General features: G+C 36.7%; 1 protein-coding gene across 1 annotated transcript in view; it reads left to right on the plus strand.

Moving 5' to 3' along the window:
* The window catches only part of Svep1 (sushi, von Willebrand factor type A, EGF and pentraxin domain containing 1), a 176936-nt gene that overhangs the window by 138702 nt on the left and 22266 nt on the right, over positions 1–15968 (plus strand). Inside the window, exons 38-40 of the mRNA XM_063260974.1 lie at positions 1262–4053; positions 6214–6439; positions 9839–9994. Of these exons, the coding sequence (XP_063117044.1) occupies positions 1262–4053; positions 6214–6439; positions 9839–9994 (3174 nt within the window). The remainder of the gene's footprint in view (positions 1–1261; positions 4054–6213; positions 6440–9838; positions 9995–15968) is intronic.

The raw sequence follows: 15968 nt of genomic DNA on the forward strand, positions 1-15968 counted from the left end.
TGATTACTAATCCTTTTAATATAAATGTTTTTGTATTTTGCTAGTGTATAGGTATTCTAGCACTTCGTGGCGATGTCTTTGCCCTAAATGTGAAGTTAAAATAAGCACATTTTAATGAAATAATATTTTTTGCTTTATTCAAATTATTGAAAAATGAATATGCAATTTCTTTTAAGAAATAAAAACCTAGGGGGCTGGGGATTTAGCTCTGTGGCATAAGCGCCTTCCTTGCAAGGGTGCGGTCGTGAGTTCGATCCCTGGTACTGATAAAAACGAAAAAGACAAAAAAAAAAAAAGAAATAAAAACCTTAATGGGATCTAAAGAAATGTGAGGTATCAGTGTAATCATTTCTTTTTTTTAGCAAAAGGTAGGATAACCACATACAGTGCAGTTTTTACACTGATCTTTTAGTATATCTAAGGTTTATTTCATTATGATGGACAGTTAAAGTCTGCCTCGAACGTATTCTGCTTCCACACTAATATGCCTGCTCAATAAGTCCATCAAGGAACAGGAAGAATCTATTCTGTAATACAACGATAGTTGTAAATAGACAGTCTTCTGATTTAAACTTTTTTAAAGTCCACAACATATGCTATCTTTTCTCTTTTATATTCAGTACCACAGGAAAACCTTTCAAGACTTTTGTGAAGATAGATTAACTTTGCATTTATATATATATATGAAGACTTTCTATTTTATTTCTATAATAAATAGCTCTAGAATCCCTACTATGTATCAGATACAATAATGAGAGCCAAAAATCTAACATTTAGCAATGCAGGTTAAGTGTGTGATGGTATATACATACCATGGTATATATATAAAGAGAGAGAGAGAGAGAGAGAGAGAGAGAGAGAGAGAGAGAGAGAGAATGAGAGCTAGGCACAATGACACACCCCTATAGTCCCAGCTGCTCCAGAAACTGAAGCAAAATAATAATAATTTGAGGCCAACCTGAGCAACCTAGTGAGACCTTAACTCAAAATACAATAAATATAAATATATAAATATAATAAAAGGGGTTGGGTAAGAGCTCAGTGTTCTTATCTATCAAGCCCAAGATTATGGGTTTTATCTCTAGTACCAAAAAATAAAAAAATGAAGACTGGATCTATTGGGAAAACTTCTAATTGATTCATTCTGATATTTGATTTTACTTTGTCTTTTAGTTTTGTTCCTTTTGACTATCGAGGTGTTTGAACAATTTCACTGCCCGTGTTATGCATTGCACTCACTTCTTTTCTCCCTGTTACTCAGCACACAACTGGCAGGACATTTGAGAGCGAAGTGAGATATCAGTGTAATCCAGGCTATAAGCCAGTCGGAAGTCCTGTGTTTGTCTGCCAAGCCAATCGCCACTGGCACAGTGAATCCCCTCTGTCATGCATCCCTCTGAACTGTGGAAAACCTCCCCCAATCCAGAATGGCTTCACAAGAGGAGAAACCTTCGAAGTGGGATCCAAGGTTCAGTTTTTCTGTGATGAAGGCTATGAACTTATTGGTGATAATTTCTGGACATGCCAGAAATCTGGCAAATGGAATAAAAAGCTGACCCCAAAGTGTGTGCTTGCCAAGTGCCCAGACCCACCTCTCTTGGAAAACCAGCTCATACTGAAGGAACTAACTTCTGAGGTAGGAGTGGTGACACTTTCCTGTAGAGAAGGGCATATCCTGCAAGGCCCTTCTGTCCTGAAATGCTTGCCATCCCAGCAATGGAATGATTCTTTTCCTGTATGTAAGATGGTTCTTTGCCTCCCACCTCCCCTAATTCCCTTCGGTGCCCCTGCTTCTTCTACTCTTTATTTTGGAAGTACTGTCACATATTCTTGTGTAGAGGGGTTTTTCCTAAGAGGAAATCCTGCCACAGTTTGCCAAGCTGATGGCACCTGGAGCTCCCCACTGCCGGAATGTGTTCCAGTAGAATGTCCCCAACCGGAGGACATCCTCAACGGCATGGTGGATGTACAAGGGCTGGCTTATCTCAGCACAGCCCTCTATACTTGTAAGCCTGGCTTTGAGTTGGTGGGAAATACTACTACGCTTTGTGGAGAAGATGGTCACTGGCTTGGAGGAAAGCCAACATGTAAACCCATTGAGTGTCCAAAGCCCAAGGAGATTCTGAATGGCAAATTCTCTTACACAAATCTTCACTTTGGAAAGACTGTTACATATTCTTGTGACCGAGGCTTCTCGCTTGAAGGTCCCAGTGCCTTGACCTGTTTAGAGACAGGTGACTGGGATGTGGATGCCCCATCTTGCAATGCCATCCACTGTAATCCCCCACAACCCATTGAAAATGGTTTTGTAGAAGGCGCAGATTACAGCTATGGTGCTGTAATCATCTACAGCTGCTTCCCTGGGTTTCAGGTGGCTGGTCACGCCATGCAGACCTGTGAAGAGACAGGGTGGTCAAGCTCCATCCCAACATGTGTACCCATAGACTGTGGTCTCCCTCCTCACATAGATTTTGGAGACTGCACTAAAGTCAAAGACGGCCAGGAATATTTTGACCAAGAAGTTGATATGATGGAAGTTCCATATCTGACTTCTCACCCTCCTCGTCATTTGGAAGTAGTAACTAAAACCTTGGAAAATACAAAAGAGTCGTCTCCCGCTATGCATTCCTCAAACTTTCTATATGGCACTATTGTTTTATACACCTGTAACCCAGGATATGAACTTTTGGGGAACCCTATGCTGATCTGCCAGGAAGATGGAACTTGGAATGGCAGTGCACCTTCCTGTATTTCAGTTGAATGTGACTTGCCCATTGCTCCTGAGAATGGCTTTTTGCATTTTGCAGAGACTACCCTGGGCAGTGCTGCACAGTACAGCTGCAAACCTGGGCACATTCTAGTGGGACCTGACATACGGCTTTGTCTACAGAATAGAAAGTGGAGTGGTGCTTCTCCACGCTGTGAAGCCATTTTGTGTACCAAACCAAATCCAGTTATGAATGGATATGTCAAAGGAAACAGTTACACATACTTGAGTGTGGTACACTATGAGTGTGACCCTGGCTATGTGCTGAATGGCACCAAGAATAGAACATGCCAGGAAAATAAAAACTGGGATGGCCATGAGCCAAGTTGCATTCCTGTTGACTGTGGCTCACCCCCAGTCCCAGCCAATGGCCAGGTGGAAGGAGATAAGTACACATTCCAAAAAGAGATTGAGTACACTTGCACTGAAGGGTTCTTGCTTGAGGGAGCCAGAAGTCGTGTTTGTCTTGTCAATGGAAGTTGGAGTGGAGACAATCCCATTTGCATACCTATCAAATGTGCCAACCCATCACAGATAGAAAATGGGATGATGGATGGATCGGACTATGGTTTCAAGAAGGAAGTGGTGTTCCACTGTAATGAAGGCTATGTGTTACATGGTGCACCAAAACTCACCTGTCAGTCAGACGGTAACTGGGACGAAGAGGTGCCTCTCTGTAAACCAGCCAGCTGTGTACCTCCTGAAGATCTTGCCCATGGATTTCCTAATGGTTTTTCCTTTTATCATGGGAGAGATATACAATATCAGTGCTTTCCTGGTTATAAGCTCCATGGAAGTTCTTTAAGAAAATGTCTTTCCAATGGCTCCTGGAGTGGCAGTCCACCTTCCTGCCTATCTTGCAGGTGTTCCACTCCAGAAATTCCATATGGAACTATCAATGGAACTGATTTTGATTGTGGAAAGACAGTCAAGATTCAGTGCTTCAAGGGCTTCCATCTCCTGGGGCTTTCTGAAATCACCTGTGAAGCCAATGGCCAATGGAGCTCTGGCTTTCCACACTGTGAACACACTTTATGTGGCTCTCTACCAGCAATACCAAATGCAGTCACCAGGGAGAGTGAACCTCTGCAGGAAAATGTGATAACGTATAGCTGCAGATCTGGCTATGTCATGCAAGGCAGCTCGGATCTGATTTGTACAGAGAAAGGGACTTGGAGCCAGCCTTATCCAGTTTGTGAGCCCCTGTCCTGTGGACCCCCACCATTTGTTGCCAATGCAGTGGTAACTGGAGAAGAACACACCTATGAAAGCAAAGTGAAGCTCAGGTAAGAACATGGCTATAGAGGCTGCAGGGAAGGCAGGCAAGAGGATTGTTAAATGAAAAGTGATGTGTCCAAAGTTTAGCTCATAGGGAAGAGAATAGCATCTCTGGACTGCTCTCCAAAACCCAATACTTTTAGCATTTGGATTTATTCTAGGAATAATTATGGAGGAATCCAATGACTCTAAAAATAAATTTATTCTTTATCACACTGTGGTTTCTAATATAATTATTATGCCACCATGAAACAGCAAGATCCTCTAGCCACCTTGAATAGCACTGGAATTATGAAACTTTTTCAAACATTATGATGTACATTTCTTTATGATTATAACTTGATGGTTACATTCATACATGTAAATGTCAGGGAAGTTAAGGTTTAAAAAAACCTAATAAATTTAGTTAAAAACATATACTTCCATTGACCAATAGGAAAAAAGGAGGTTTTCTAGATGACCCTCCATGTATGCTTCCACCAAAGCAAGCATTTAATGCCCAAACAATGATACTTTGCTAGAAATTTCCCTGTGTAAAATTTTATTATTAAAATAAAATGTGACAAAATGTGAAATTTGGGAATTAAATTTCTGTTGGAGTAAAACCTAAGTGTTCAAAGATATTCATTGCAAACTGTAGATCTGAGAGAGGGTTAAAATAATAATGAAGCCAAACAATGATAGACCATGCACTAATTTGAAAAAGATATTATTCTTTGCCTTTGAGAAGACATTTTAAAATTTTCCTCTGGATGTTGATGTGCCAAGTATATTGAGAAGCCACCAGCTCTTCAAAATGTCCTTGGTTTTTTTTTTTTTTTCATAATATATGGTATTACATCATCTTTCAAATGTTTACTTAGTGTCTGATAATTAGATTGACTACAAGTTTGCAAAACTTATGACACCTAAGCCTAGCAGCTTAGGAGTTTTTAAAAATGTTATCCAGCTGTAAATGTTAATTGAACAGTTCAATTTTTTAAAAGGCAGCATAATGTAGTAAAAGTATAGACTTCAGAGCAGATTTCCTCTAGAGTTTATGGTTCTACTATTCTGCTACACTGCCTTAATAGTAGACAAGAACGAGAATGCTGCACCATTCCTTAGCTGTGTAGCTTTGCAGAGGCTACTTAATCACCCTGGTGTAAACTTTACTCTCTGCAAAATGCGAATAAAGATAATAGCATCTACCTATTGGATTAACACGAGAATTTAATGAGTTGATATTTGTAGAGCAGTAAATAGAACAGCAAATATAACTTAATAAGTGAATGTAAACATTTGCTGAATAAATAAGTACAAATTTAAAAAATCATAGACGTCGTGAAAGCCAGGTTGAGTTGAATTTCAACCCCAATCCTGAAGTTACAGGATTAAGAGATAGGTCATCCATAGCCCCTAGAACAACACTTAGTATATCCAATAAATATGTTTTTGGCAGCATGAATTTATTTTGAACTGTGTCTAAAATTTCTTAGAGAGCTGTTTTTAGAATAAAATTAATTTAATAATGATATCATTCCCAGTGATGATAAATAACATTAATAACATATGAAGCAACTTTAATCTTTTTTATTTTAAAATGAATAAAACAACATTAAAATTCAATAAAACAAAACAGTGATAAGATGGTAAGAAATCCACAGTAGTTATTATGTTTTATATTATTAACCTCTAAATAGTTGCTCAGACTACCAGCTTTGGGTTTGCAAAGTCAATCAAACAATACAAGCGTTAGGTTGCTTCTTTACTGCAGTTGTTATCATCTCAGTCTGTGTTCCTCCAAATCAGTTGATCGTATTCTTTTTAAAATTTTTTATCAGTACACTTGTAGTATATAATGAATGCATTCAGCATGGGGAGTTGGTACAGGTACATAGCACACCTTAATTCTTTTTATTTCCCCTTCACCGCCCTTCCTCCCACCTCCTTCCATCTCTTAGTCCCCTTTCCTTTTGCAAAAGGTAGATTACTAAGGACTGAAGGACTGATTTAGTTAACATTATTATGTTAATTTTTACATGGCAATGCCATACATCTGAATGTGCATCACTTTTGATATTCTATATAACCTGTATACTAACCTTGTAATAGCTTTAAATCCAATGATAGGGCAAGAACTGCATTGTACTTTCTTTAAATCACTCCTTTTTGCATTTCCATTGCAGATGCTTAGAAGGTTATGTGATGGATACAGATACAGATACATTTACCTGCCAGAAAGATGGCCATTGGTTTCCTGAGATGATCTCCTGCAGTTCTAAAAATTGTTCTCTACCATTAAACTTAACAAATGTACTTGTTCATGGAGATGATTTCAGTGTAAATAAGCAAGTTTATCTGTCATGTGCAGAAGGGTATACCTACAACGGAGTTAACGTATCAACATGTCAGGTAAGACTCTCAGTGTTAATTAGAACATATAAACCTAATTCTTGACATGCATATACCACCGTCCAAATGATATATTGCTGTCCTGAAGAAGGAAAAAATGCCTCAAATTTTCACTCACATCCAAAGACTTGAGGAGTTTCTTGATAGAAATACAATAGGCTGTATCTTTTATCGCAACATTCCTGTTTTAATATGAGAAAGTGTGAATATTGTGTTAAAATGTCTATAACAAGTGTGCTGGTCACTTTTCTCTCACTGCTGAGACAAAATACCCAGTGCCCAAAATTAATGAAGGAAAGGTTTATTTAGTTCCCAGTTCATGGAGATGTCAGTCTGTAATCAGTTGGATCCAAGACAGGGTGGCACATGGCAGAGGGGCAACAATTCAGGGCAGCAAAAGCAAAAAGAAGCAAAGGGAAGGAGGGAAAGAGGAGAGAAGATTCTATCCGTCCCTTATACGTAGGTGGGTGTAGCATTCATACCCATAATCCCAGCACTGGACCATGAATCAATCACAAATTCTAGAAACCTGCTCCCATGACTGTGTCAGGCTTTGGGGGGACATCCAGACACAAACCCAGACACAACAAGGTAGCCATAATAAATTAATCATACATCTTATTCTTGTTTTGTTTTTAATCAGGGTCTCACTATGTATTTCAGACTGCCCTTGAACTCACTATGTAGCCCAGGATGGCTTCAAACTCATGATCCTCTAGCCTCAGCCTCCCAAGTGCTAGGACTATACGTGTAAACCACCATGCCCACCTTTGATTCTTAAAAGAGTATCTATGTGTAGTCTATAGTAGTAGCGGTGGCAAAAGTATGGCATGCAGAACCCTCTGTTGGCCTGCAAGCCAAGTTGCCCAAACATTGCCCCAACAACTAAGCATCAGATATTCAGGTTTAATTGCAGTGTTAGCACTTTGAGATAGATGATTTTTGAGTTGCAGTTTGGACACTCAGTTTCTGAAAGGTTCACCATACTTGCCACAGACTGTGTCCAATATTTCCAGTTTCAGCAGAAAGCATAGAGGTTGCAGAAGCAAACAAAAACTTGGAATCAAATCTTGCCTATGCCATTTAATTGCCTGTAAGAAAGCTATTTAAACGTTCTGGTTTCCTTATCTGAAAACCAACTAATAACACATATCATATGGTTTGAGAAATAAGGGTAAATAATAGGAAAAGATGCCTGCTTTTCCAAACCTTGGTCTTTCCAACCGTCATGGCTGGTTTGTACACATAGACACTGATGAACATAAAATTGCTGATGAGTTTATCATGAATAATTTGTTAGTAATCTTTTAATATCTTGCCTTACCTTTGGCACTTTTCAGTTTAAAACAGAATCACTACCTGGGACAGTAGACATGCCTAGCAAAATCCTTTCTCCTAGCTTCTATGAGGCACGTCAGTGGAGGAAAGGTCAAAAGACTCATTAACATACTCTTCTTTGGTTAGTTGACACAGCGCCCAGAAAAAGACAGTGGCACGGTACAGAAATGAATTTTTCCTTAAGTATGTCTTCATTTCAACTTCATGTCAATGTTTTTTTGGAAGAGGGATGGAGATACTGGGAGTGAACCCAGAGCTTTTGCACTGAGCTACATCCTCAAACTCTCCTCCCTCCCCCACTGCCTTTTTTTTTGAGACAAGCTTGTGCTAGATTGCTAATTTGCCCCTGATGGATTCAAATTTACAATCTCCTGCTTCAGCCTCCCAGAGTCCTGGAATTACAGGTGTGCACTTCCACACTCAGCTCATCTTGTTTTCTTTATTTGCAATCTCTCATAATTGAAATGATTAAATTACTCATTGTATATGAAGTATGTAATACAGGCCTGACATGTAGCAGGGATTCAAGAATTATTTTATTTTCCTCTAAATTATCTACTTATAAATTAGGCACACTCAAGATTGGTTATAGAAAAAGCTAAAGTTATAAGAAGCCAGTCAAATGGTGAAAAAAGTTACCATGGTCTCAAAATTTGTGTAGTTCTAGATGATCTCTTTTAGGTTGGGAGATAAAGAAGTTTGAGGGGAAACTTTTTTTCCAGGTCTCTGAGCTTTCTGCACCAGAGACCTACCAGGTTTAAGGCAAAGAAACTGGTCTCTCCAGAATGGGTGTGTGAACCACTGAATGATTCTCCATGCGTCCCACAGGAAGACCCTGTGATACTCGTGACTAAGCTCTTCTTTTCTGACTCAATAATTTATTTTACATAATCTTCATTCCTTTTTTCACCCCTGGTATGACCACTACCCTTTGATCAACTGGGTTATGGCTTCCTTTTTTTTGGGTCTAAAGCATAGAATAAACCCTAAGGGTTCAAATGTGTACAATGAACTAAATTATATTCAGTGCCTGGATATATTTTATTATAATGTAATGAAGTGATTCTGTAGTTCGTAGAACAAATAAGCAGATGATGAAACCAAACCAAATTTCAAAAAATTAAGAAATAAGGCCAGCCTTGCCAAAAACTAAGACATAGTATTATAAAATCCCCATCAGTGTGGCTCTGGTGTTAAGTGAAAGAAAAAAAATTAACAGAAAAAAAAGAGTCAGAAATTCAAGTCTCTGGAGAAAGGAATTACTAAAAAATTGTTTTGATCTCATTAAGTAACTATATGGGGAAAAATTGATTCCAAATGTGTGAAAAAATAGTAAAACAGAAGAAAACAATAATGTATAACTTTTTAAAAATTACTGATAGTGTTAAGAATATTTATGCAAAATTACAGCATTACAATATTGAAAAATTAAACACAATTTATACACGTTAGGTTAACTGTGATATAGGCATATTTATATAAACTACTTCTAGCTCATCTTTAGATTAATGGGTTTAGCTAAAAATCTTCCTTAAACTGCTATCCAACTTATATACTATTTCCTCAAAGACAATCTGAAGATATAGGAGAAACATAAACTCTCTTTCTACATCCATTCTCTCTCACAATGCCTTTCTGACACCAGATATGTAACAGTTTCCACACACAGAGAAATCAAGCAAGTGATCAGCTCTGCTGAAGATACCACCTGGCATCCTCTAATTCATCTCCACTCCAACACAGTCTTCTTGGATTTTGTTTCAGTTGTCACATGTTACAATAGGAACATACTATATGTGGGTTTTTTTAATTGTTGAGTGAAGTCAAGAAGAAATGTTATTTTGTGTCTTAAAAATGTCTACAAATGTTTATGGATGGTTCTGAGGACCTATTTAGTAATGAATGTTATGCTTTGTTAGAATTATAGATAATTACCATAAGCCAGACCAAACTCTAAGTCCTTTTGACTATCATTTTGGGAATCATTTTGCCATATATCAATATTTGCAAATTTGTTCATTCCTGTGTATGAATTCCTGAATACAATTTGTTGTTACTTAGCTTGATGGCACCTGGGAGCCAGCATTTTCAGATGAATCTTGCAGTCCAGTTTCTTGTGGGAAACCTGAAAGTCCAGAACATGGATTTGTGATTGGCAGTAGCTACAGCTTCAAAAGCATAATTATTTATCAATGTGAACCTGGCTATGAATTAGAGGTAAGCAAACAAATTGTTTAACTAGAATTAATCTGTTTTCCAATACACTAAGGAATATTATTTTGGTATCAACACAGCTTTACTTCTTATTGTACTTATTGACTTAAGGTTTAACACTCAAGAATGTACAGTTACTGCAACAGACCATTTAAATATGTTGTGGCTTTCTGGCAATCATATTGTGCAAAAAAAGGCCACCTAGCGCTAGAGTGAGGTGACAAGAAGATTTAGGTATGCTAAGCCAGGACCTTCTCAGACCCTTGAGCTCATATGCTTTGGTAACTTCTTGATTGAGATGCCAAGTTCCCATATGCCAAATTTGGCCTGAAAAATGTCATTAATGCAATTCTAACAAATATCAACTTTATTCTTAATACTGTCTTGCTTGTAATGTTAAAATCCCATCAATAGCACCTACATCTCCTTACTGACACCAGTGAGAAGCTGTTAATTTTTCAGGAAGTATTATTGTATTAGCAAACATGAAGTTTCAGAGACCTGTTTGAAACTACACTAGCTTGTCATCTGGTTTTTCAGGAAACTCCTCTTGCCTCTCTTTACTTGTACATGATATTTAAATACAGGTTTTGCAGAATATTCACTGTCAGTGATCTGTTAAATTTGTGCAGTGTGCCCTGTTACATTCTGAGCCTGCAAAAATAAGATTGTCATAAAACAGGTGCATGAAAGCAGCAATGATCCTGTTTTACTGGATCTTGTTTTATTTCATCAAAAGATTGAAGAAAAAGAAACTGAAAGAGGGCAATGAAATTATCGATAGCAATTGAAGGATTTTCCTGGCTTTGGACCCTATTTGTCTTTTGTGTGAAAGTGTGAATTTTGTAATCACTTAAGAAAAGCAGTGTAGGGGCCTGGGATTTAGCTCAGCGGTGTCAGCAGCTGTCTGGCAAGTGCAAGATCATGAATTTGATCCCCAGTACCAAAAAAATAAAAAATAAAAAGGAAAGCAGTGTAAACATCCGGAGAAAATGTACAGCAAAATGATTACATTTGAAGAAGTAAATAACTTCAGGGCTTTTTTTTTTTGAACCAACCAAGTGCTAACTACAGAATTAAAAGTGGCACAATAGCGATTATTCTCACTCCAAACTATACATGTTAGGATCACCTGACAAGCTTTTAAAAAATACTGATGTCCAGTTACTTGCAGAAATAGCTTATTCTAGGTGATCGGTGACAAATGTAAAAGAATACCTAAAACTTATCATCAAATGAGTTGGTTGTAAACTTACCAAAGACTTCATGTCAAAGCAACTCAGCAGCCAACTGGATGAAGTTCCCCAAAGCCAAGATAAGACCATTTCAGTGGCAATAAAGATAATAACTTCAATGGACTGAAACACATCAGCTATTTCATGAATGATATTAGAATCATAGTGATACTATAGAAATGTCAATAACTATTGATGAATGCTCATAACAAATCCATTTTTAAAAGAACAACTGAAGGAGAAAGATTCTCTTTTTAATGCTAACTAGATATAAGAATTACCAAATGGTAGATATACCTTTATAAAAATATTCCATTTATTAAATCAATGCATTTAAATACCAGAACTAGCATGTTTAGGTCATGATCACCATAGCTGCTTGATATCATAAAAAAGAAAAATATAGACAACCAGACATTAAATACCTCTGGATAAAGAAAATCACAAGTCTATGAAAATTAACTGCCCTCTTTGCTAAAGAAAAATTGAGCTTGAATTTTATTTAGTTTCTAAATCCAACATACAGTATCAGAGACACCAGAATAGGGCAACCAGCCAAATCCCATCTGTGAAGCTAGGTGTGGTGCTGCACACCTGGAATCTCACCGATCCAGAGAGTAGAACAGGAGGACTGCCATCAGTACAAGGCCAGCCTGGGCTGCTAATGAGCCCAAGGCCAGCCCAAACCACATATCAAGACCTTGTCTCAAAAGCAGCAAGAACAACAGCAGTAACAACAAAATCCTGTCTGTAGGAACATCTACAAAACAAATGATCTGGTTTGCCAGTCTGAAGAAAATTGACAGAGAACAAGGGAGGAAATGAAGTTGGAACTATGATAGGTTTAGGAAGATATAGGGGCATGTGTTAGGATTCTCTGAAGAAACAGTGCCAATAAGAAGGAGAAAAAAGAGAGAGAGAGACTAGGATTATGAAGAATTGACTCAAAAAGTCTTGGGAATAAAATCCCATGATCTTCTGCCTGCAGGCTGCAGAACCAGGAAAGGCTGTGGCACAATTCAGTCCAAGTCTAAAATTTAAGAACAAAGTGATTCAATGATATATAGCCTACTCTGAGCTGAGAAAACAAAAAGTGCCACCTCAAGCATGGCAACAATGAAGAGGAGATGATGTCCTCCTTCTCCTCTGTTTCTTTAGTCCCTCAGTGGATGGGATGATCCCCAGTCATTCTGGGGAAGGTAATTTACTTTGCTGAGTCCACACATTCAAATGCTCATTTCACTGTGAGATCCATTCAGAAACAGTGTTTAATCTGAGGATCCTATGGCACATAAAATTAACCATCATCACCATACAAATTAAGCGCTATCTGTGCACATTATTTTGGTCTGATTCAAATGAACTATAAAAACTAAATAAAATAGCATTTATGCAATGATTGAAAATTCAAATGCTGAATTTATTTATTAATAGTGATTGTTGCTTTTTAAAGTGTAATGTTGTTATTGTGGTTATAACTTTGAAAGGCCCTTATCTTTGAGAGATTAATTATGAAAAAAGTATTGCTAAATGATTTGATATCATCTGGAATTTGATATCATCAGGGATTTGACTTGAAAGAATGTAGTTTAGTAGGGAGAGATTAGGACTTAGATTAAAAACAAGATTGGTTTTGAGCTAATTTTTTAAACTAGGTAATATCTACATATGAGCTCCTAATATTCTTATTTCTACTCTTGTGTTTTTCATATATTTGAATTTTCCCCCAAGATTATATTTTTTTGATGTGAAGGTCCATACTGTGTTCTTACAGTCTAATTAATTCAGTATTTTTGTGGGTTAGGTCTAGGGCAGCAATATCTTTTTCTAGGTTCCTCAAGTGGTTCTAATGTGCGCCCAGGATTAAAGAGTCACTGAGGGAAGTGTTTCTAGAAGTACAGTTCACTATTACCTGCTCAAAGATTCATCACTAGACTGGGGATATAGCTCAGCGGCACGAGCATCTGCTTGGCAAGCATGAGATCATGAGTTTGAGTCCCGGTACCAAAAAAAAGATTCATCACAAGGTTAAGAAAAGAAGTGTTTATTCCTAAGCTCTGAACCAAATGAAACCTGAATTTGCACTTTCAAAAATGTGTTAATACCATTATTGATTTTCATAAAATTATCATATATTTATGGGGCATGGTGTGTTTATTTTATATATATAGTACATATGCATAATGTGCTATATGTTATGTATATAATATGCTATGACTTATACCCATCACCTCATTCACCTATCATTTCTCATGACAAGATCTTTGAAAGGTGCTCTCTGAGTTAATTTCAAAATATGTAATAATTCTAATTGACCATAATCACTTCCTTGCAAGAGCTTTGAATTTTTAACATGCACCTCAAATGCCAAAGATTAGTGACTGGAAATGGTTAAGGATCAGATTTTCATTATGGCAGAGCTCTGGTACAGAGTTTCTGCTCTGCTGGGCAAATGATGCAGGAAAACTGACCTACCCTGTCTAAAGCCATTCTCCACACAGTGGCAGCCTTTGTTGTGAAGACTAAAGATAAGAAACAGGGCTCTGCATGCGTTGTACTGAATTTAGTGTAGGGTAGGTATTATCACCATCCCCAGTGTTTGTGTTATCGGGAAACTCAAACAAAGCAATTAGGACAACTAATGCAAGTTAAATTCTTCTGTTCTATAAGCAAATTTTCCTTTATGTGTTCAGGGAATACTTTAGGGGGTATTTAATTCTGAAAAATGTTACTGTGTATCCAAAATTTTAGAAAAAGCTTACTGAATCCTATTGAACAATAATAAATCAAAATAAAGAACTCAAAAATGAGATAGCCATGTTACAAAATCACTGCTACTAAACAATAAAGTGATTGCTATGATTCTAAAGCTGAATAAAAGAATCTAAGCTAGTTGTTGAAAAGGCAGATATTTTAGGATGAAAAACAACCGTAATGCTAACCTGGAACTAAAACTCGATCTTAGTTAATGAAAACCAAGATAAGTACAGGGAAGAGGGAAAAAATAGAGGAGGAAATACATGACAAATTGTACAACTTTCTAAGAAGTAAACTAGTAGGTGCTGTTTTTAAGTCAATAAAGACTGGGAGTTTAATTGAGGTTTTTATTACAATAAAAGATGACATAGCCAAAACAGGATATTTATCTATACAGATCTTTACAGGAAAGAAAACAAAGAAAAATATACCTGGAAAAATCTAAACTACAGTGTTAAAGTGAGTAAAATTCATAAATAAAATCCATTCAAGAAGTATCAAATGGTTGGTTAGGAGCTAGTTTTAACTATATCTCATCTATTTTGTCCAAATTAATGAAAAATAATTCACAAATTAGAAAAGCATTTTTCTTGTGGATAGAAAAGTCACAAGTGTTGCTGGGCATGGAGGGTCACACCTGTAATCCCAGCACTTGGGATCCTAGGCAGGGGAAATGCGGTGAGTTCGAGGGTACCCTGGACTACAGAGTGAGTTCAAAGCCAACTTGAACTACACAGAGAGGCCACATCTCAGAAAACCAAAGAAACAAAACAAAACAAAGCTAAATAAAACAAAACAAACAAGAAACAAAGAAAAGGCATAAGTCTTAATAATGAAAGTTTCTATTTTTCTTGAACATTTTCCAACTTTCCTACTGTCTCAATAAGAAAAAAATGCAACATCTTTTTAAGGACATTTAAGTTTATATTAAGTTTATAAATTTATTGGAAAGTCAAGGCAGAGCCTTCCAACTGAAGGAAACAAAATATTTGCAAGGAATAATTTATTAATAATTGAACTATTGCCTCAAGGAAAAATACTTCTACACAGGGAAATGAGAAAGATGTCAGTCAATTTTAAAAAAAATAAATAAATAAAAGAACAGTTGCTTTTTATGTATTTGCTGATTTAGACCACAATTTCAATACAATATGCTGTCTAAACTTTAAGCAAAGAATCACAAAATCTATGTACAAAAGATTTAAGTTAAAATCAAGTCCCTTAAGATATTACTTAGAGCCTAGGAATTTTTAAAAAATATGTTATAGAACTTTATTTATATTATTCATTAATCTACATTTGATTAGGAATTTAATGCATAAAAAAGAGTCATCTTTAGAAACATATATGATGATAGGTAAAGATAAGACAGAAGGAATCACAGAACCACTAACTTTAGCCTAATAACTGAATGGGGCAAACAGCCTTTGTGGCCCTCAAGTGGGTAAAATATTGAAAAATATATTCAGACAATTGTAAATCATTTTTCAAGAAAATTATATTTTAAAAAGCTTAACTTGAAAACAGAAAAAAGATGATCAGGAACCAGTTAGGGACAAGCTAGGAGGTTCAACACAAGGAGAAAATCTTAAAATCTTTTAGATAAAAACAACATATCCCTTATAAAGCTAAAATTATTGGAGTTACATTGGACTTATCAACACAAACCTTAAACATCTGGAGAGTGAAGTGTTTGGAGCCCCCACACACAAGGAAAATCTTTCAACTCAAACTAATACATCTTGCAAACTGTCTTTGAAAATTAATGAAGAAATAATCTTTTTATGACAAAGAAGATCTTCAGAAATCCATGACCATCAAACCAGCCTTCCAAAAAATTCTCAAGAATATCTTAGAAAGAGACAATGAAGCCAACAGTGCCAAAATAGTCTATTAGAATGACTATCAGGCAGGATACAAAGTTAAGAGAAGTGGAAAAATTAGAAAGGAGTCAGCAACAGGAAAATGATGCATTTATAGGAATA

The sequence above is a fragment of the Cavia porcellus genome, unplaced genomic scaffold (genome assembly GCF_034190915.1).
Source record: "Cavia porcellus strain 051 isolate PalLab524CR breed Dunkin Hartley unplaced genomic scaffold, mCavPor4.1 scaffold_1, whole genome shotgun sequence".
NCBI lineage: Eukaryota > Metazoa > Chordata > Mammalia > Rodentia > Caviidae > Cavia > Cavia porcellus.